Here is a 20,802-nt window from a genome sequence, read left to right as displayed (position 1 = left end):
AAAAAAAAACACTGCATGTTTTATAGGAGTCTCTAACCATAGCATTTTCAATTTTCACCGACCAAGCCCCATAAGGCATTCGGTCACAGAACACCAGATTTAGGCCGGTTTCTCTCATCTGTAACTTTTCAGTTGTGGCTTGTGCGATTTGTCGTGGCCGTGGGTCTCTTGACCCGCGGTCAGGAGTCTCAGATACGCCCTGAAGTCGGTTGTGTTCGGGTCAGGGGATCGTACTTGGGCCACGATTTGTAGATTTATGAAAGCGGCCTTAGGTTAAGAGAGCACGTGGGAACACCCAGTCAGTGTTGGAAGATCTCCAGCTGCCGAGTCTCCGGTGACTCTTCTCTTGGCTGCTCGATTTCATACAGATCTAAAATTTCAGCGTATGTATTCCCATGTCCGAGCGCGGAGCAAGGATGAAGCCATGGTGTGTGTGCGCAGAAGAGACTCATCGTAGCAGTGTTATGCTTACGTCTGCAATTCTAAAGATACTCTATTGATCAGTGGTGGTCCGGGTTCTGACAGGCACATCAGACAAGGTAGAGTGCGGACACGACAAAGTGTAAAGGGACAGGCGCTGATCTGCGCTCGCTGAAGCTTCCGATTGGCATTTTTGATTCCCAGTTTGAGCAATTGTATGGGGGCTCTTAGGCGTACTTTGCACGCTGCAACATCGCTAACCGATGCTAGCGATGCCGAGCGCGATAGTCCCCGCCCCCGTCACACATGTGATATCTTGTGATAGCTGCCGTAGCGATCATTATCGCTACGGCAGCTTCACACGCACTTACCTGCCCTGCGACGTTGCTCTGGCCGGCGACCCGCCTCCTTCCTAAGGGGGCGGGTCGTGCGGCGTCACGGCGACGTCACACGGCAGACGGCCAATAGAAGCGGAGGAATGGAGATGAGCGGGACGTAAACATCCAGCCCACCTCCTTCCTTCCTGATAGCCGGTGGACGCAGGTAGATGTTCCTTGCTCCTGCGGTGTCGCACACATCGATGTGTGGAGCCGCAGGAACGAGGAACAACATCATATCTCCTATTGGTGCGACATTATGAAAATGGCAGACGCTACACTGCTCACCGATTTTACGACGCTTTTGCAATCGTTTATCAGTACATCTAGGCTTTACACGTGGCGACTCGTTACCGGCGCCGGATGTGCGTCACTTTCGATTTGACCCCGACGATATCGCAGTAGCGATGTTGCAACGTGCACAGTATCCTTAAGACCTGTACTCCCACCCAAAAAAAAGGGCTAAACGGGGGCTACAACATTACATACATTCTTTAAACCTTCGGAGCGATTTATGTGCCATTGCTGTGGGGGTCTCCAATCAGGGTTCCCAATAGAAATCACGACTTCTCTGAGTTGCTGACTGCCCCCAGCTGAGCCCCCTGTGGCTGTAATCTGCTCCTCGGCTGTGGTTTGCCTTCTATATATTAGGCTTTGAATTGCTTCCAAGTAACAGTGCGTTCTGGGAAATATCATTGTGTCCCGGTAAATGATCCGCTATCGGGTTGCATTTCCATGAAATACGCCAGTGTTCAGGTGCCCCTTGTGCGCAGATTTGCAAACTATTTGATCAAACCAGTTGACCTATTTTCTTTTTTTTTTCCGCCCCTTTTAGGTTGCAATAAAAATAATTGACAAAACCCAGTTAAATCCAACGAGTCTGCAAAAGGTAAGGTCCATGTTTGTTACATAGCGGGTTATCGGCTTACAAGTTGGCACAGGTTTTCTTTAGCTGCATTGTTTTATAATCCAGGACGGCAGAGTGCGGTGACTTCCTCCTGCATGTGAAGGACACCGGACGCTTAATGTTAGCGGGGTCTGTGCCCCAGCCTCCCATGTGGTCCATAACGTGCACTGGTACCCCCATAGAGAAAAGATGTACTGATCACTGAGAGGACTGCAATGCACAGCAGATAACACAGCTGATAATTTACAGGAGCCTTCAAGGATAGAGCCGTATTGTAACCCCAAGGCCACCTTATAAAGGTGTCATCCGTATCAGATACCTGTGGAGTAAAGGCCCCGTCACACTAAGCAACATCGCTAGCAACATCGCTGCTAACGAACAACTTTTGTGACGTTGCTAGCGATGTTGCTGTGTGTGACATCCAGCAACAACCCAGCCCCTGCTGTGAGGTCGTTGGTTGTTGCTGAATGTCCTGGGCCATTTTTTAGTTGTTGCTGTCCCGCTGTGAAGCACAGATCGCTGTGTGTGACAGTGAGACAGCAACAACTAAATGTGCAGGCAGCAGGAGCCGGCTTCTGCGGAGGCTGGTAACCACGGTAAACAGCGGGTAACCAAGAAGCCCTGTCCTTGGTTACCCAATATTTACCTTTGTTACCAGCCTCCGCCGCTCTCACTGTCAGTGCCGGCTCCTGCTCTGTGCACATGTAGCTGCAGGACACATCGGGTTAATTAACCCGATGTGTGCTGTAACTAGGAGAGCAAGGAGCCAGCGCTAAGCGGTGTGCGATGCTCCCTGCTATGTGCACATTTAGCTGCAGCACACAAAGGGTAATTAACCCGATGTGTGCTGTAACTAGGGGAGCAGGGAGCCAGCGCTCAGTGTGCGCTGCTCCCTGCTCTCTGCACGTGTAGCTGCGTGAGCTGGTAACCAAGGTAAATATCGGGTTGGTTACCCGATATTTACCAAGCGTAGCATCTTCCACGCGGCGCTGGGGGCTGGTCACTGGTTGCTGGTGAGCTCACCAGCAACTTGTGTAGCCACGCTCCAGCGATCCCTGCCAGGTCAGGTTGCTGGTGGGATCGCTGGAGCGTCGCAGTGTGACATCTCACCAGCAACCTCCTAGCAACTTGCCAGCGATCCCTATCGTTGTTGGGATCGCTGGTAAGTTGTTTAGTGTGACTGGACCTTAAGCCATTGCCAGACACCTCTGAGCGGCTTTTTATGTCCGAGGAGAATTGCAATATACACAGTAGATCATCAGACGAGTTTGGCCTTAAAGGGGATGTCCACTACTAGGACAATCCCTTCTGGTTCCACGTATAACCCTAACTATACTCTCCTCACCTACCGGTGCCGCGGCTAATGTGGGGTTGTGACGTCGCGCAAGCCCAATCAGCTCCGGCTTCCTTCTCGCCGCCTTTTGGACCAAACAACAGGAAGTGAGCACAGCCGCTGCACTTCCTGTTGATTAATTCAATTGGTCCAAAGGCGGGGAGAAGGAAACGAGAGCTGATTGGACGCGGGGGTCACGTGATGTCTACCCCACATGCGCCACGGCACCGTATCAAGAGGCGTGCATAAGTTTGGGGGGTTTTTTTGTATTTTTTTTTTTTGTTTGTTTACCTTGGGGAAATGTGAAATCAAGAGGTTGTCCTAGTAGTGGACAACCCCTTTAAAAGCATTGACCAATATTAGACATTTGTCTGCTTTCTCATGTAGAGCGCCTCCTCTTCTTAGTGGTTATGTGTGGTACTACAGCGACGCCTCATTCACTTCTATGTTGCTGAGCTGCAATACCACAAACATTTGGACAGGAGGGGCACCGCTCTGGGAAGAAGGTATATAATAATCATATATATATATAGCGCTATTCCACCGCGCTTTACATACATTAGCAACTTTGTCCCCATTGGGGCTCACAATCTAAGGTCCCAATCTGTATATCTTTGGAGTGTGGGAGGAAACCAGAGTACCCAGAGGAAACCCACGCAAACACGGGGAGAACATGCAAACTCCTTGCCGTTGTCTTTGGTGGGATTTGAACCCAAGACCCCAGTGCTGCCAGACTGTAGTGCTAACCACTGAGCCACCATACAGTGCTAACCACTGAGCCACAGTGCTGCCCATATATGTACTGTTGCCCGTACCTGTCTGTGTGTTTGTCCCACAATAGTCTAATGTATATAGGGGACTTGTGACCTCTCCTTTGACTACTTACCTGGTAACAATTGGATGTGTCGTGAAAATATAGCATGAATGATCCTTCTAACATTACTAACTTAAAGGGGTTATACAGATCTCCTATCCTGGATGATCACTGGAATCCCCACTAATCACAATAAATAGGGTCCCAAAGTCACCTGTGTGATTGGGCCTATTTTGAGCATGTGCAACCATTGCTCCGTCACCATGTATAGAAGTGGTTGCCGCACATGGTCAGTACTATATACACACGGGGGGGCTTTGGGTCCTGATTCTCAAGATCATGATCTGGTGATCAGACACATTAGGAGTGAGATCTCCCAAATCGCCACATCTACTGTAATTCAGACATTAGTTCAGCAATGCCAGAGAGATGTCCTCTAATACCCTGATTTTCAGGGATGTGTGACCTGTGAGCAGGCGATGTCTGTAGCCTCCCATTGATTTCTGCTCTGCAGCACGGCTCGATAACTCCTTGTCTCTGATGTCTCGCTATTAGCAGACCGCATTCTGTTTCTGCACATTGTGCCGGCCTGCACACAGTAATGTAATGCAGGAAGATGCTTCCAGCCTCTTTGGCCCGCAAACCGCGCTGAGTTGTAAGTCCCTACACGAAAAGCATTTTTTGATTGTTGCAGCGGTTGCCTGGACATGAAGCGTCACACATCCCAGCAGTCACATGTGGGGTCGGCAGTCAGCTTCCCATCCCCATGAAGGAAGGTAGGAAGAGCGGCTGCACATGCAGCAGCTTCCTCCTGTTATCCTGCTGTCACATCAGTGGAGACGTCTGGAAGAATAGGGCGGGCGGGGGGGGGGGGGGGCTGCAGGAATGTTCTGGGACAAAAGTCCTGTTCATGCTTTAGTGCCACCGACCCTGCAACATTTATCTTTCTTCCAGACTGCTGAGTCTGAACTTTTTTTTCCTCAACACTATGTGTGCCAATATTAGAGTACTTTATAAATGAGTTGCTCTCTGTTATCAGCCATTTTTAGCTAGTGAGAGGTTTAGGGCTGTCATACACATTAGGCTAAAGTTGTCTGGATCAGCTGACAGTCTAAGGTATATGGGGGCTCTCTCTTGGCAGATGATGTCTGGAAAGAAGGACACACTGGAATTTTGGCAGACGATCCAGATTAGCCATTGCCTGACAGCTATCCTCCCATAGAGAATAATGGAGCGCTCAGCCTAGTGTTCCCATGTATCGGGAAGTCACAGCTGTCAACCGTATGATCATTCAGCCCTCCACTAATATGCATGGTGGCTTTACCATAACGTTCTCCAGTGGTATCAGTAGCCATGTATTAGAGATTTATTTTTTTTTCCCCTTTTAGAGGCTGTCCCACTAACTTTGACTATCTGCAGGATAGATGGGAGACTTAGGGACGGCTGTTATTTTTGGTGGGGGACCAAAGATCAATTGTGTGCCCTGAGCAGCAGTGAGCATGTGCGATCACTCCAGTCTACAGAAAGTCGCACATGCTCAGTACGATCCATTCACAGAGGACCCTGGAGTCCTGTTCTCAGCAGCTGTGACGCTCCCAGCAGCCGGGACCCCCAGAGAGCATGCATTTATCTATACTGTGGAGACATGTTAAAGGTTTATCTATACTGTGGACACATATTAAAGGTTTAATGCCCCTTTAACCACTTAACGACTGCGAGCAGTAATATTACGTCCCTGCGGTCAGTGTTAATTCCCACTTGCTGATGCAGGCTGATTTGTACAGCTCACACGTGTGCCTTGCAGGTACGAATGGAATTGCTATGCATTCGTACCTGTTAACCACTTAAATGGAGCTGCCAAGATGTGACAGCGCCATTTTAACGGCGATCGCAGTAGACTTTTACTCACCACCAGATACCAGAAGTCACATGACGTGATCATGTGGATCTGGTGGTTGTCATGGTAGTACAGGGTCATGTGATGACTTCTGTAGCTCACATGACTCCTTTAAAGGGAACCTGTCATCAGAAATTTAGCTATAAAGCTAAAAGTTCCCCCCTCTGCAGCTCCTGGGCTGCATTCTAGGAAGCTTCCTATAGTTTTTTTGGCCCCTTTTATTCCAAAATAAATACTTTGTAAACTGGTACCTTTTCGTATGCAAATTTCTAAAATCGTCCATGGGGGCGGGCTGCCTGGGGTCCGTTGTTGTCGTCCTGCAGATTTACGCCGCCCCCGAACGCTGAATTTCGAAAGCTCAGGACGCCGCCCCTGGGTGTCCGTGGTCCCGCGCATGCGCTGTTACACTGTAGCGGTGACGCTTTGCGCGGGCACGAGGTTATGGGCGGCGCTGTGAGTGTCATCAGTAAGTGCCGCCCATAACCTCGTGACCGCACTTTCCCCTATGACTCCAGCGTTATGCGCAAGCGCTCGCTGGCCTGATGCCCGGACGTCCCCTCCTTCCCATCTATTTCCTGCTGCTGAGCAGGATGGGTCTATGGTGTCTATGAACTCGCACCGACCTCAGGCATCACACCCACACATCAGTTTTACCATATAGTGAACACCGTGAATCAAATATCTCAAAAACAATAGTGCTATCGCACTTTTTGTGGGATTTTTCGCATTTGGAATTTTTTTTTTTTTTGCAGTTTTTCCAGTACACTATATGATAAAACGTATTGTTTCATTTAAAAGTACAGCTCGTTCCTGAAAAAACAAGCCCTCACGTGACCATATTAACTGAAAAATAAATTACGGCTCTCAGAAGAAGGAAAGCGCGAAATTGGCCGGTCGTGAAGGGGTTAAGTCAGTCAGATATTGTAGTTTTCTTGGAGATATTTTATTTATTTTTTATTTTATTTTTTTTGGCAGGGAATGTAAATCTGTTATAGATATGTGAAAGCAAGCCAAGCTTGTGATACATGTGTAGTGACTTGTCGGAGGCAGACGTGTGGGTACATTAACCTGTCGCTCGCCGGGGGACCATCTGCTGTCACCTGCGTCTCGGCGCTACATGTTGTGGGGTTTGTGTAAATTGCTGTGAGCACCATGTGGCGTCTGATCCGGCCCGTACGCCCCCACGGCTGGGTACAGAAGGCTTGCAGATAATTAGTGGCAGTGTTCTGCCCAGTCAGCAGTGCCCCGGATTAAGCTCCTGTTACTCCCGTGTTTGGCGGAGGGCACAGCCGCTTCCGGCCCTGTTACAAGTTTCATCCCGCTTCTGCCTTTCACTGAAGGTTCTTGGTGCGGGTGGCATCAGGGCGGGTTTGGGAGTAAGCTGGCCTATTGTGTGCAGGCGTTAACAATATACTCAATGACTTCTTGGTAAAGACATGCTTCTTCTGTAAAGGTATTGTGTCCGTCCTTTTATCTGCTATCGACCGTCCAATGACGGGATGCACTTGTGAATAAAAGCCTCTGTGGGCTCCGCTCGCCCCCGGTCATGGGAATCTTACAGATTTCATTAAAAGGAACAATCTGACTCTGAAGAAACCACCGTCCAGATCAGTAACGGGTCACTTGCTCAGTTCATATGCAAACAGCAATCCAAACTACAGAAAATGACTTTGGCCTTTAAAGGGAACCGGTCGGGTCCAATATGCACTTACACCTAGAACTGCTCGTGGTTCTATGCTGCTAATCCCTGCCTAACCGTCCCTGTATACACTGGCATAGATAAAGAGATCTTTAGAAAAAGTATTTCTAAAGATTTTTACCGTATGCTAATGAGCGTAGGGCGTTGGTCCCCCTGGGCGTTGGTCCCCCTGGGCGTTGGTCCCCCTGGGCGTTGGTCCCCCTGGGCGTTGGTCCCCCTGGGCGTTGGTCCCCCTGGGCGTTGGTCCCCCTGGGCGTTGGTCCCCCTGGGCGTTGGTCCCCCTGGGCGTTGGTCCCCCTGGGCGTTGGTCCCCCTGGGCGTTGGTCCCCCTGGGCGTTGGTCCCCCTGGGCGTTGGGTCTAGTCAGCCCCATTAGCATGTTAGTACACCCCTGTGGGTTTGCTATCATGCTAATGAATGTGCAGCATCACAGGATGATCACTCACCTCTCCGCCGCCATCACATCTGAAGGGGTATTTTGGCTCAGTGCACATGACCCCGGAGATTGGGTCATACGCACTATGAAGCCGGGTGTTCGCGTCCTGGCTTCAAACTGAAGTAGTGCGCATGACTGAACCTCCGGGGTATTGCGCACTGAGCCGAAATCCAGCGTGGGACGCGATGGCAGCGGAGAGGTGAGTGATCATCCTGTGACGCTGCACATTCATTAACATGTTAGTACGTCCATGTGGGTGTGCTAATGAGGCCGACTAGCCAGGGGACTACTGCCCTCGCTCATTAGCATACGGTAAATGATCTTTAGAAATACTTTTTTCTTCAGATCTCTTTATCCATGCTCCTAGATACAGGGATTAGCAAATGCACCCACAACTGCAAGGGTCCCTTCATACAGGTTCGGATACACACTGGCTTTTCTGTCCACGTCGACACTCTGGTTAAAACTGCATGTGTAGTTACACCAGTTTTCTGATAACTTGGGGGGGCTCTGACCAGTGGGACCCCCACCGACCTCTAAAGCACAGCTCAGAAACTCCCCGTTTCTATAGAGCACCATTAATATAAGATAAACCACAAACGTAATGTTTTCCCTTGGTATCGGACTTCTTACGTGTTTAGTCTGTTGAAGACCCTGTAGCCACTTTGGCCACTAGAAACACATCACATCCGCTCCTGGGGGCTAATTGACCCCCTAACATTTATTGTATTTTGTGCAGCCCGGATACAGAAGAGCAGATGGTGTCCATCACGCCGGAGAGAAGCCCAGCACGGGAAGCTTTTACGGATTCCTTCGCAGGCTGTTATCTGCGACTCGCAGGCTTTATTGCCTTTTAATATTTTATAAGACGCTGATCTAATATCGCCTGACAGCGGATTTTCAGAACGCAGGAAGGGAAGTAATGTGGAAAATCACAGCTTGGATCAATGTGAAGCCTGCAGCCTGACAGTGCTTTTTGGTAGTTTTTAATGTGCCCGGATTAGTATTTGTCTTTCAGAGTTTAAAAGCCCCTGAACACATTAGACCAAAGTTGTGCAAAATGGCAATTTTGACAGTCGACCAATGGTCGTTGAGTGTGATTTATTTAGACAACCGTTGGGTGAACCTTATGATATTGATCGTTCTGCCGACAGTTTGTATGGGCCTCGGACAGGCCGCCAATCCGATAAGTCAATTCCACCGCAATCTGATGTCCGCCTAGGGCTCAGCAGAACAAGCGGTTCTGTGTATGGGGGAGTGGGTCGAGAGCTGCCGACTTGCCTATCCAAAGCGTACAGGTGCGTGTGTGTGTGTGTGCACGTGTGTGTGTGTGTGCGCGTATATAATATATTTTTTTTTGTTGTTGGTTTTTTTGAGCAAATTATCACCCAAATGCAGGCCCATACACTCAAGGTGAGTCGGAGCCTCACCAATGACATGCAATTATCTATCCTGTGGATAAGCGAAAAACTTTCGTTCATTGATGCTTAAATTGCCTTTTGTAGCTCATTCCCATATAATGTAATACCAGACACCGCCTGTGAACTCGAGTGGCGCTGTGGCATCAGGAGAAAACAGGTCTTTTCTGGGGCAAGTTGTCTAAGGAAAACTATCAGATCTAAATCCCTTGATACTGAGGTCTTTGGTGGCCTTCCTTGTTATCAGTAATGGTAAAGAGGACCAACCATATATAAACTAAAGCCAGTGCTATAATAATAATATTTATAATATATGTATTCACTTATGTAGCACTATTAATTCTACAGCACTTTACATACGTTGGCAAGTCTGTCCCCATTGGGGCTCACAATCTAAATTCCCTATCAGTATGTTTTTGGAGTGTGGGAGGAAACCCACGCAAACACGGGGAGAACATACAAATACCTTGCAGATGTTGTCCTTAGTGGGATTTTAACCATACAGTGCTAACCACTGAGCCACCCTGCCGCCCTATACTGGCGCTGTCAGGCTGATTCCATACATACCTTTAGTTGTGAGATCGGATGTATAGTTTATGAAATACAGGGAAGTAAAGTGTGTGATATGCACTGTTATTTGATAGGTGCTACAGAATATCTAATAGGTGGGTCAGGTTTTGCTGGTTATTCCCGCCCCTGTTTGCTGCCTGTCCTTCCTCCCCTGTCTCTGTTATTACAGGGGGAGGAGGGAGGGAGGAAGGACAGGCAGCAGACAGGGGCGGGAATAACCAGCAAAAGCCGACTCACCTATTAGATATTCTGCAGCACCTATCAATCAAATAACCGTGCATATCACAATCTTCACTTGCCTGTATTTCAGAAATAATAATAATAATCTTTATTTCTTTAGCGCCAACATATTCCGCAGCGCTTTACAATTCAGGAGGCTCATATACAACAGCAGTTATAGAAGATACAATAATTAAAGGGAAAAAAATGGCAACCCTGCTCGTGAGAGCTTGCAATCTACAATGAGATGGCGGGGGGGGGGGGGGGGGGGGGGGGGGGGGGGGGGGCGGCAAGGTACAAGTGCTTATTTACTATGACAATCCAGCCATCTCAAGGAAATAGGGGATAGATAATGGCTTTGTGGATCAGTTGGCCTGAGCCTTGAGATGCATTTGGGTGCCATGGAGTTTGACGTGGGGTTATTTTCTGAAAAGTTGTCTAGGGATTAGGTGAAATTAGTTCGGCTAGGGAGTGTGATAGGCCGCCCTAAAAATATGCGTTTTCTTCAGCGCTCTATTGGGAGACCCAGACGATTGGGGTATAGCTACTGCCCTCTGGAGGCCACACAAAGCACTACATTAAAAGTGCAAGGCCCCTCCCCCTCTGGCTATACCCCCCCCCCGTGGTATCACGGGTTCTCCAGTTTTAGCTTTGTGTGCGAAGGAGGTCAGACATTCCATGCATAGCTCCACAGATTTTAGTCAGCAGTAGCTGCTGACTGTTTCGGATGGAAGAAAAGAGGACACATATAGTGTCCCCAGCATGCTCCCTTCTCACCCCTGGATGGTGTTGTAAGGTTGAGGTACCTATTGCTGGTACAGGGCTGGAGCCTGACATGCTGTTTTCCTTCCACATCCCCTTGTAGGGCTCTGTGGAAGTGGGATCCTGCCGGCCTCTCAGCTCTGACGCCGGGCTCCATCCACAGACCCATTAGAACCTGATGGAGACGGAGCAGGAGTAACGATCAGGGACAGGCCCTGCATCATACAGGTACTCTGTGTCCCCGGCAGGCACAGACACACTCCGGGCTGGCTGGGTGTTGTAGTGCGCCGGGGACCGCAACGTGGAGTTGGTGTCCCTACAGATTACTGGGGGACTTTTTTGTGTATGGGAACGCAGCGCCGACCCCCTCTGGACCGGGCGGCGCTGCTGTGACTTGTGGTGCGCCGGGGATCCGCCGTCCGCGCTTTTACGGCGGCGGCGGTTATAAATTGAGTCCCCGGCTTTTTGGGCCTAGGACGCCGGCAGCTCCGTTTCGTTCCCGCCCCCACCCTGTCATTCAGGGTAGGGGAGAGACGCTGTTCGCTAGCAGCGACGAGGGCTGGAGCCTGATTTACATGCTCCAGCCCTCTCACTTGGCACAGAGGGAAGCAGGCTTCCCGCTCTTGGCCAGGAACGCCCAGGGCCCGCCCCCCTTCCTCTCTCGAGACGCCGGCAGCCATTACATGCATGCCTGGCTGGAGGAAGGACGCAAGGCTCTGGGAGACCTGGACTAGGGGCTATCTGGCGACCACACACCCGCTTTTTTAAGCGGGCGGTAAGCGATTTTTCTGTGCTGGTCCCTCTAGTGCCTCACGGTGTATCGGTGTACTGTGTAGGATATAGAGATATTGTATTTCTTGCACTGTGAGGTCGCTTCTGGCTGCATATCCCAGATCGCTCTGTGGAAGCAGCAACATGTCATCCTCAAAACGCAAGGCGGCCAAGGCAAAAAGGGCTGTGTATACTGCGTGTGCTGCATGTGGGGCTAATCTACCAGCAGGCTCCGATGACCCCCATTGTGTGCAATGCTCCGACCCGGTGCTGCTTCGCCAGCTGGAGTCAGGAGAGGTAGCGACCCAGGCTGAGACGCTTGTAAGTTCTGCCCCGGTGACAGGGACGGACTTTGCAGTTTTTGCAGATAATATGTCTGTGTCTATGGCAAAAATCCTTGAAACCTTGCAATCTATGCATGGGGCTCAGTCTCTGGGCACGGCGAGGCCTCTGTCCTCAGGTCCCCCTTACTTGGAATGTATCCAGCCCACAGGGGGGTCCCCGGCTTCACAGGCCGAGGATTATGACTCAGATGATGGCCCCAGCCACCCTAAGCGAGCTCGCTGGGAAAGACCCTCGACGTCTTCACACTGCTCAGGGTCTCAGCGCAATCAGTCTCCCTGTGATGTGTCTGATGAGAGTGATCAGGAATCCACTCCTGGAACCCCTCTCAACCTGGATACCCCGGATGGGGATGCCATGGTAAACGACCTTATCTCAGCCATCAATAGGCTGTTGGATATTTCTCCCCCAGCCCCTTCAGCAGAAGAGGCGGCTGCGGAGCAGGAGAAGTTTCGTTTCCTTTATCCCAAGCGTAAATTGAGTGCTTTGTTAGATCACTCTGACTTCAGAGAATCAATCCAGAAGCACGACGCTCACCCAGAAAGGCGTTTCTCTAAACGATCTAAAGATACGCGTTTCCCTTTCCCCCCTGAGGTGGTCAAGCGCTGGACACAGTGTCCAAAGGTAGACCCCCCGATTTCCAAACTTGCAGCTAGATCCATAGTTGCAGTGGAGGATGGCGCTTCACTTAAAGATGCCAATGACAGACAGATGGACCTTTGGTTAAAATCTGTCTATGAAGCTATCGGCGCGTCGTTTGCTCCGGCATTCGCAGCCGTATGGGCACTCCAGGCTATTTCAGCTGGCTTAGCAAAAGTGGATGCTATCATACATCCAGCAGTGCCGCAAGTGGCGCACCTTACCACGCAGATGTCGGCGTTTGCGTCTTACGCTATCAATGCGGTCCTAGAATCTACCAGTCGCACCTCAATGGCGTCCGCCAATTCGGTAGTTTTGCGCAGAGCCTTGTGGTTAAAGGACTGGAAAGCAGATGCTGGTTCCAAAAAATGTTTAACCAGTTTGCCTTTATCTAGAGATAGACTGTTTGGCGAGCCATTGGCTGATATCATTAAGCAGTCTAAGGGTAAAGACTCCTCTTTACCACAACCCAGAACATCCAAACCTCAGCAGAAAAAGTGGCAGCAGAGGTTTCAGTCCTTTCGAGGTTCGGGCAAGACACCATTTACCTCGTCCAAAGGGACTCAGAGGACGCAAAGAAACTCAGATTCGTGGCGGACTCACACACGCCCCAAGAAAGCAAATGGAGGTACCGCTTCCAAAGCGGCTACCTCATGACTTCCAGCCCCCCCCCTCCGCATCGCCGGTCGGGGGCAGGCTCTCCCGCTTTTCCGGCATTTGGATGTCACAGGTCAAAGACCGGTGGGTGACGGACATTTTGTCTCGCGGGTACAGAATCGAGTTCAATTCTCGTCCTCCAGCTCGGTTCTTCAGAACCTCCCCACGTCCAGACCGAGCAGATGCTCTGCTGCAGGCGGTGGATTCCCTAAAAGCGGAAGGAGTGGTTATCCCCTCCTCAGGAACAAGGGCAAGGGTTTTACTCCAATCTCTTTGTGGTTCCAAAAAAGGACGGCTCGTTCCGTCCCTGTTCTGGACCTAAAACGGCTCAACAAACATGTGCACGCCAGGAGGTTCCGGATGGAAACCCTCCGCTCTGTCATTGCCTCAATGTCCAGAGGAGACTTCCTTGCCTCAATAGACATCAAAGATGCTTATCTCCACGTGCCAATTGCTACAGAACATCAACGTTTTCTACGTTTTGTGATAGGAGACGACCATTTTCAGTTCGTAGCTCTTCCATTTGGTCTGGCGACAGCCCCACGGGTCTTCACCAAGGTCATGGCGGCGGTGGTAGCAGTCTTGCACTCTCAGGGACACTCGGTGATCCCTTACCTAGACGACTTATTGGTCAAAGCTCCCTCTCAGGAGGCATGTCAGCACAGCCTGAATGCTACGCTGGAGACTCTACAGTCTTTCGGATGGATCATCAACTTTCAAAGTCGATCCTATCACCGACTCAGTCACTAACGTATCTTGGCATGGAGTTTCATACTCCTAGCAGCGATAGTGAAGCTTCCGCTGGACAAGCAGCGGTCACTACAGACAGGGGTGCAATCTCTTCTGCAGGGCCAGGTTGCATCCCTTGCGGCGCCTCATGCATTTCCTAGGGAAGATGGTGGCAGCCATGGAAGCAGTTTCCCTTTGCGCAGTTTCATCTGCGCCCACTTCAATGGGACATTCTCCGCCAATGGGACGGGAAGTCAACGTCCCTGGACAGGAAAGTCTCGCTTTCCCAGACGGCCAAGGACTCCCTACAATGGTGGCTCCTTCCCACCTCATTGTCTCAGGGAAGATCCTTCCTGCCCCCATCCTGGGCAGTAGTCACGACAGATGCGAGTCTGTCAGGGTGGGGAGCAGTATTTCTCCACCACAGGGCTCAGGGGACGTGGACTCCGCAGGAGTCCACCCTTCAGATCAATGTTCTGGAGATCAGAGCAGTGTATCTTGCTCTACTGGCCTTCCAACAGTGGCTGGAAGGAAAGCAGATCCGGATCCAATCGGACAACTCCACAGCGGTGGCATACATCAACCACCAAGGAGGGACGCGCAGTCGGCAAGCTCCTTCCAAGAAGTCCGGCGCATTCTAATGTGGGTGGAGGACAGAGCATCCACCATATCCGCGGTTCACATCCCAGGCGTAGAAAACTGGGAAGCAGACTTCCTCAGTCGCCAGGGCATGGACGCAGGGGAATGGTCCCTTCACCCGGACGTGTTTCAGGAAATCTGTCGCCGCTGGGGAGTGCCGGACGTCGACCTAATGGCATCCCGGCACAACAACAAGGTCCCGCATTCATGGCGAGGTCGCGCGATCAAAGAGCTCTGGCGGCAGACGCCTTGGTTTCAAGATTGGTCGCAGTTTCAGCTCCCATACGTGTTTCCGCCTCTGGCGCTCTTGCCCAGAGTGCTACGCAAGATCAGATCCGAGTGCAGCCGCGTCATACTCGTCGCTCCAGACTGGCCGAGGAGGTCGTGGTATCCGGATCTGTGGCATCTCACGATCGGCTCGACCGTGGTCACTGCCAGGACCGACCAGACTTACTGTCCCAAGGGCCGTTTTTCCATCAGAATTCTGCGGCCCTGAACCTGACTGTGTGGCCATTGAGTCCTGGATCCTAGCATCTGCTGGATTATCTCAGGGAGTCGTTGCCACAATGAGACAAGCTAGAAAGTCGAATTCGGCTAAGATCTACCACAGAACGTGGAAGATTTTCTTGTCCTGGTGCTCTGCTCAGGGAGTGTCTCCCTGGCCATTTGCATTGCCCCAAGTTTCTTTCCTTCCTGCAATCGGGGGTTAGAAAAGGGCTTGTCGCTCAGCTCCTTAAAGGGCAAGTTTCGGCACTATCCGTGTTTTTTCAGAAGCGTCTAGCACGTCTTCCTAAGGAGCGCACGTTCCTGCAGGGGGTCTGTCATATTGTGCCCCCGTACAAGCGACCGTTAGATCCATGGGATCTGAACAGGGTACTAGTTGCTCTCCAGAAGCCGCCCTTCGAGCCTCTGAAGGAAGTTTCCTTTTCCTCGGCTGTCGCAGAAAGTGGCGTTTCTTGTTGCGATCACATCGCTTCGGCGAGTGTCTGAGCTGGCAGCTCTGTCATCCAAGGCTCCCTTCCTGGTGTTCCACCAGGACAAGGTTGTGCTGCGCCCCATTCCGGAGTTTCTTCCTAAGGTCGTATCCTCTTTTCATCTTAATCAGGATATTTCCTTGCCTTCTTTTTGCCCTCATCCGGTTCACCGGTTATGAAAAGGACTTACGTTTGCTAGATCTGGTGAGAGCACTCAGAATCTACATTTCCCGCACGGCGCCCATACGCCGTGCCGATGCACTTTTCGTCCTTGTCGCTGGTCCGCGCAAGGGGTTGCAGGCTTCTAAAGCCACCCTGGCTCGATGATCAAAGAACCAATTCTAGAGGCCTACCGTTCTGCGGGGCTTCCGGTTCCTTCAGGGCTAAAAGCCCACTCCACCAGAGCCGTGGGTGCGTCCTGGGCATTACGTCACCAGGCTTCGGCTCAACAGGTGTGCCAGGCAGCTACCTGGTCCAGTCTGCACACTTTCACCAAGCATTATCAGGTGCATACCTATGCTTCGGCGGATGCCAGCTTAGGTAGAAGAGTCCTGCAGGCGGCAGTGACACCCCCGTAGGGGAGGGCTGTTTTGCAGCTCTAACATGAGGTATTTATTTACCCACCCAGGGACAGCTTTTGGACGTCCCAATCGTCTGGGTCTCCCAATAGAGCGCTGAAGAAGAAGGGAATTTTGTTACTTACCGTAAATTCCTTTTCTTCTAGCTCTTATTGGAGACCCAGCACCCGCCCTGTTGTCCTTCGGGTGGTTTTTTTGTTGTTTGCGGGTACACATGTTGTTCATGTTGAACGGTTTTTCAGTTCTCCGATGTTATTCGGAGTTAATTTGTTTAAACCAGTTATTGGCTTCCTCCTTCTTGCTTTGGCACTAAAACTGGAGAACCCGTGATACCACGGGGGGGTATAGCCAGAGGGGGAGGGGCCTTGCACTTTTAATGTAGTGCTTTGTGTGGCCTCCAGAGGGCAGTAGCTATACCCCAATCGTCTGGGTCTCCCATAAGAGCTAGAAGAAAAGGAATTTACGGTAAGTAACAAAATTCCCTTCTTTAGGGTGCGTCTGAAGCTGAGTAAGTTGTGATTCGTCCTAACTTCTTGGGTAAAGCGTTCCAGAGGTTTGGTGCAGCTCAGAAGAAGTCTTTGATTCGGGAGTGGGAGGTTCGGAATAGTGTGGATGTTGGTCGTAAGTCATTTGCAGAGCGTAGAGAACGGGTGGGGGTGATAGAGAGGAGGGTGGAGATGTAGGGGGTGCCGCACAGTGGAGAGCTTTGTGGGTGAGAACAAGCAGTTTGAATTGGATCCTGTGATATATGGGCAGCCAGTGCAATGACTGGCACAGAGCAGAGGCATCCGAGTAGCGGTTAGTCAGATAGGTGACCTTGGCTGCTGCCAGAAACTATACATCTGATCTCACAACTACAGGTATGTATAGAATCAGCCTGATAGCGCCAGTATAGCACTGGGTTTAGGTTATAGAGGAAAATCCTGGTGGTTGGTCCTCTAAGTGCTTTCCTGGTTTACATGCCACCCTGTTCCTTTCATTCACATGAAGCAAGCAGAGAATGAGACATCTGGTGGGGTCAGAACGTTTCTTGTAAACGCAGCGCGGGAAGTGGGTCTGGTTCTGATTACCACAGGGACTCTAATGAAACCAGACTTGTTTATAGCTGTTCCCTCCAGTTACTAGTAACATCTTGTGTCTTGCTTGTAAGCAATCTCCATAGACTGGGGGGTCTGTAATTATGGTGGGCTATAACTTATTATCGTGCCACAATAAAATTACAGAAGTTTTACAACGGGGGAGGGGGGGGGAGGGGCGCGCAATGTACAAAGCTAATGGCTGCGGTCCTATTTGCCTGGGGGCGCTCAGTCGGGAGTCTTTCTATCAAGTTTGACACCCCCCCCCCCCCCCCCCCCCCCCCCCCCCCGAAAAAGAAGAAAAAAATCACTCCACGCTTCCGTATATACTCAACAATAATCGACAACTATTTGGCTCTATGACCCGTTTCCTTTTATCGGCAGACTACAACAGAACCCAATTCTTAAAGGGTCTGTTTTTGATTTATTACTTGTTCAGTGTAGGTGAGAAATATTATCACCAGATTCCCCCCCCCCCCCACCCCCCCCCACACACTCTTGACCATCATCCGTGGTCCCAAAGTCCTCTGAGTGCATCAGTACTGAGCATGTGCGACCACCACTCCTGGTCACTACATGCTCACTACGACTCTATTCTCGGAGGACATGCTCCGTTCTTGTGGTGGTCCCAGTGGTCGGTCGTTTTCTACAGCATAGGAAATGCTATTTATTTCTTTAGCTGGTAATTACGGCTTCTAAGCTGGAGTAATAGACCACGGCGTGAATGGTAACTGCCAGTGTGGGCAGGATGGGATGATTCACTGATAAACGGTCTGGCAAGCAGAAGCGTCCCTGCAAGCAGACACTAGATCATTGTCTCACATGACGCCGGGGAATTACTACTTCTGATAATATTACAACTTCAGCTCAGTTTTACAGGGACGGAGATTAACCAAGTAATTCATATGCTGCGAAGGTTTCGGTGAAGACCTGCAAAATGCTATTCACCTTCATATTAGTCACACTTTCCATGTCCTTGTGTAGTTTACTTGGGATGGGCAAACTTTAAAGGGTTTGGTGCCGAATACTTCTGGAAGTGATCGTCGCTGAGGACCCTGCCTGTGCTCGCAGGTTATCACTCACCTGCCCTTATCCTAATCATGCAATGTTACCCTATAATTGTCAGAAATTAATACGCATGACTGTCACCAATTGTTTAGGGGTCTTTTTTGTTCTTTTTCTCCTCCCAGAATTCTCCCCTATTGTCACATGAACTCGTCTCTACCCCTTTCATTGGGACATTTTATAAGATGCACCGGTTTAGAAGACACACCCCAAATTTGAAAGAGGAAAATAGGGAAAAAAAATTGTACTGAAAAATGAAGGTCCGTCTTATAATCCCAGTGCCTCTTATGTTCGCTCCCCAGGGAGGAGCGGCGGCGATGGAGCAGCTCAGGAAGGTCACAGGAGGCAGGATAGGCAATGCTGCTGGTTTGGAGGAGGGGGGTGTCGCAGCTCAGGAGGGTCGTCAATGCTAATGGTTTGGAGGAGGGGGGTGTCACGGCTTAGGAGGATCGACGATTCTGCGGGCTCGGATGAGGGGGTGTTGTGGCTCAGGAGGGTCGGCAATGCTGCGGGCTCGAGGAGGAGGGGTGCTGTGGCTCAGGAGGGTTGGCAATGCTGCTGGTTTGGAGGAGGGGGTGGTTGTGGCTCAGGAGGGTTGGCAATGCTGCTGGTTCGGAGGGGGTGTTGTGGCTCAGGAGGGTCGGCAATGCTGCTGGTATGGAGGAGGGGGTGTTGTGGCTCAGGAGGGTTGGCAATACTGCTGGTTTGGAGGAGGGGGTGTCACGGCTTAGGAGGATTGGAGATGCTGCGGACTCGGATGAGGGGGTGTTGCAGCTCGCAAGGATCAGCGATGCTGTGGGCTCGGAGGAGGGGGTGTTGTGGCTCAGGAGGGTCGGCAATGCTGCATGCTCGGAGGAGGGGGTGTTGTGGCTCAGGAGGGTCGGCAATGCTGCATGCTCGGAGGAGGGGGTGTTGCGGCTCAGGAGGGTCGGCAGTTGCTGCGAGCTCGGATGAGGGGGTGTTGTGGCTCAGGAGGGTCGGCAATGCTGCATGCTCGGAAGGAGGGGGTGTTGCGGCTCAGGAGGGTCTGCCATGCTGCGGGCTCGGAGGAGGGGTGTCGCGGCTTCAGAGGTTGTGTGCGGAGGGTCAGCGATACTGCGGGGCTTGTGGAGTGTCGTGGTGGCGAACGTCATTGATTTGCCAGCAGACTGCAGGCGCCGTTGAATCGCCGGCCGTTGATGTGATGGGGTTCAAGAAAATGACAGCAGAGGCAGTGCGTGCGCAGATTGAACTCCACAGCCATTTTCTTAAAGTCCATCGCAATCAACAGCCGGCGATGCAAAGCAGCTTGCAGATCAATGGCGCCCGCTGCCGCGACACCTCTCATGCCCGCTGTAATCACCGACCCTCTGCTGCTGGACACTGACCGTCTGGAGCTGCGACACCCTTTCCTCAGTCTGCCGGCAGATTAATGGCGCCCGACGCCCTCCTTAGCTGCGCCACAGCAGTGACCCCCCTCCATATCGCTGACAGTGTGCCATCCCGCTAAGCCATATGCAGTTTGTAAGACGCACTCGCAGTTTTTGGGGGCAAAAGTGCATCTTAAACCGGAAAATACGGTATCTACTGTGATTTCAGTGTTGCCAGAGTAATAAACTATTTAGAAAACAAATATAATTATAATTTTATGCAAATAAGGTCTCAAGTGTCCAGTCCTCAGCCAGGTAAGTGCCCAGAAACTAATGTGACATCCATGGAATGTCTGTGTCGGAGCTCAGTCAATGGAGGCTGTGGAGTGGGAGGTGGAGCTGTTTGTGGTAGCAGCCAGAGCACTTGACTGACTTGGGACCGCCCACTGGACTCTTCTGACCTAATTTGGCATTATTTGAATGTTTTTATTGGCAATGATGCATCGATCAGGAAAAAAAATACCTTTTTAGACAAGTCTGCCACCGGCACAGGTCATGCAGAACACCTTCCCATCTACTGTTCATATGGGGCATAAAGTGACCAATAAAAATGCACATTTTATCAGAGACTTCATCGCCTTTGGTTTCCAGAGCGGCAAATCCATCAGTAAAGGTGCGAGCGAATTCCAGGGTGCCTACAAGACTCGTCTGATTTGCATCCCGGGTTAATCTGATGCGGCTGAGGTCCCCACCCAAGCACAAAGCTTTCATTGACCTAATTTCTTTTTTTAATAAATATATATTAATGAGGCGGTGTCGCTGACTGTTCCTCTGCTTTTATTTACATGTCTTCCTGTGCGGCGGTTTCTCCGCCCCGCTGGCTCTGGCGGCTCTGATGGCCGGGGTGGAGTAGGGAGCGAGGAATCCCATTTATCATTTGCATCTTGCATCAATCAGCAGACGCTCGACAGGGGGGGATAATTTTCATTCTAAATTTAGGAGCGAATTCAATCCGGTTATCCAGTTCTTTCACAATCTGAATGTCGTTTTGTCCTTTTGTAATTAATGCAAAGAATGCCGGCGGCGTCATGTCACTTGTAAGACTTGTTTCCTTCCAGCCCCGGATAATGCA

At 50.8% G+C, this 20,802-nt stretch overlaps 1 protein-coding gene across 12 annotated transcripts in view; it reads left to right on the top strand.

Moving 5' to 3' along the window:
• Positions 1-20,802, top strand: part of MARK3 (microtubule affinity regulating kinase 3) — a 115,719-nt gene that overhangs the window by 8,119 nt on the left and 86,798 nt on the right. For all 12 annotated transcript variants that reach the window (XM_075331031.1, XM_075331033.1, XM_075331030.1 and 9 more), the window contains exon 3: positions 1,633-1,686. In XM_075331031.1, coding sequence (XP_075187146.1) covers positions 1,633-1,686 — 54 coding nt within the window. The remainder of the gene's footprint in view (positions 1-1,632; positions 1,687-20,802) is intronic.

Source organism: Anomaloglossus baeobatrachus, chromosome 12 (assembly GCF_048569485.1).
Source record: "Anomaloglossus baeobatrachus isolate aAnoBae1 chromosome 12, aAnoBae1.hap1, whole genome shotgun sequence".
Lineage (NCBI taxonomy): Eukaryota > Metazoa > Chordata > Amphibia > Anura > Aromobatidae > Anomaloglossus > Anomaloglossus baeobatrachus.
Note: the sequence above shows the minus strand (reverse complement) of the source record. Positions and strands in the feature narration are given on the sequence as shown.